At 36.1% G+C, this 1,797-nt stretch overlaps 1 protein-coding gene across 1 annotated transcript in view; it reads right to left on the bottom strand.

The window, feature by feature from the left end:
* The window catches only part of LOC105166468 (protein transport protein SEC23-like), a 9,834-nt gene continuing 8,037 nt past the window's right edge, over window positions 1–1,797 (bottom strand). The window contains exons 11-12 of the mRNA XM_011085839.2: window positions 1,058–1,162; window positions 1–695 (exon numbers count right to left, since the gene is read on the bottom strand). Coding sequence (XP_011084141.1) covers window positions 543–695; window positions 1,058–1,162 — 258 coding nt within the window. The 3' untranslated portion in view covers window positions 1–542. The remainder of the gene's footprint in view (window positions 696–1,057; window positions 1,163–1,797) is intronic.

A 1,797-nucleotide genomic window follows, 5' to 3' on the forward strand; every position in this document is an offset into this window, starting at 1 on the left:
TAAGTGAACTTTGAAAACATTTATTGCCGTCTGCAAGGGTAATAAACTAGTCTGGCATAGATTGGGGTAGAGGGGTTGGGGAACATATCATTGTATTACAAATCAAAATGTAACAAAGAACCTCGAGTCCTAGCTTTCTAACCTCAGCATATTTTTAATTCAAAAACAAAAAATGTCTTATGTTCCACGCAGAGAGACACAATGTAGAATAAGGGGGAAATACTACTAATTATAAACCCTGCCCTCAAAGCAAAAAAAAAATGTCTTTTCTACCTTACAATTATACCCTTTTTTTCCCATACTATTTTAAGTTACAAAGGAATTGAGCTTCCAAATGAAGCAAAAACCTCTCACAGCCCCAAAGCAATAGCTACTGTGTTTCCTTATTGTTCAAAGTGCACAAGGATTTGACTTCATTCTTGCAATTTTAGGACAATAAGGAATCGATTTGCAGAGGGAACAAGAGGCATAACTCACTCCAAGATTTCCATAAAATCCAAGAAAAACCACTTGGGAAATGATATCATAACTGTCTCAGTTTCTCAAGAAGCTTGGACTGCCAGCCTCTGAAGATGATCAATAAATACTTGTAGACTGACGTCATCGGTAAAGATCACATCTGAGCCAGAATTCATCATCTCGTGTGCATTGCTGTATGTGGCTGAAGGGTTCAACTTTGCCAACAGGAATCTTGCCTGTTGAATGCAACCATTAAAAACATATAAGACAACAATAGCAATCTCCAAGGCCATCAAGACCACAGATTAATGATACCAAATCCAACTCACCAGCATTGAGGAGTTCTAGAATGAAACTAAAAGGCATATTATTTAAGAAATGAGCGAGCAATTTACAAATTTATCTAAAAAAAAAGAAATTAAGCATTTTACAAGTTTGCTGAAAATGGGATAATCACATTCGACTCAATCAGAGCAATTGTTTTCCTAATATTCAATATAAAAAAAAAATAAAATCAGAGGACCGCATTTTTCCGGCTCGAGTTAGAAAAACCAACATAGGACTATTGATTAGCATTAAAAGAAACAGGAAACTTTACCTGAGAGCCATGCTGATCGCAGACGACAAGTCTTGGTACAGGAAACCGGTCGCGAATTATTAATTGCGCATCATCATGTGGAGCTTGTAACAACAGCGCGAAACCCTATGACATGGGAAAAGAAGGTTTATTAGAAGCAAAACTAGCTTATTTACATGCAAAGAAACAATGTATTCTCTGTTTTATAGTGCACATCAGCAATTCAAGGTTCAGAAGCTGTTTTAGTTGTTGCTCATGGGCTAGAAAAGGTATGGACTTTTAATATGTGATGTTTATGAATGGAAGGATGTAAATACTAGAGACTATAGGAAAGAAACTATGCATAGCACTCCAAGGGAGTTCTACCAAGTACTTGGATTTGCATTATCCAATACAAAAGAAGCTGAAACTGGAAAGTTCTTTTATCTGGGAAGTTGTAAACCACTTTTAGTTGCATTGCCCTCCTGCCTGTTTTACAATAATACTACGAGATAATCGAATCTTTCTAATACTTATCCCTTCTGAGTTAACTTCCAGACAATTACCAAAGAAAAGATAAATATTTAAACTTCTACCCATAATGGAGCTGGGAAGATTTTAGAGTCTATATCTTGAGATATAATTTACATTATTGCTTAGAAGCTTCAGGCATGAAGTTTCTAAGACACCCCTAGAGTCTAGACTGTGTTAGTAGAAAAGAGACTCATAAGGCTAAGGAATTAATTCAGCCACAAATACAACTCATCTTGTATTTCGCCTCC

The sequence above is a fragment of the Sesamum indicum genome, linkage group LG7 (assembly GCF_000512975.1).
Source record: "Sesamum indicum cultivar Zhongzhi No. 13 linkage group LG7, S_indicum_v1.0, whole genome shotgun sequence".
NCBI classification, from domain to species: Eukaryota; Viridiplantae; Streptophyta; class Magnoliopsida; order Lamiales; family Pedaliaceae; genus Sesamum; species Sesamum indicum.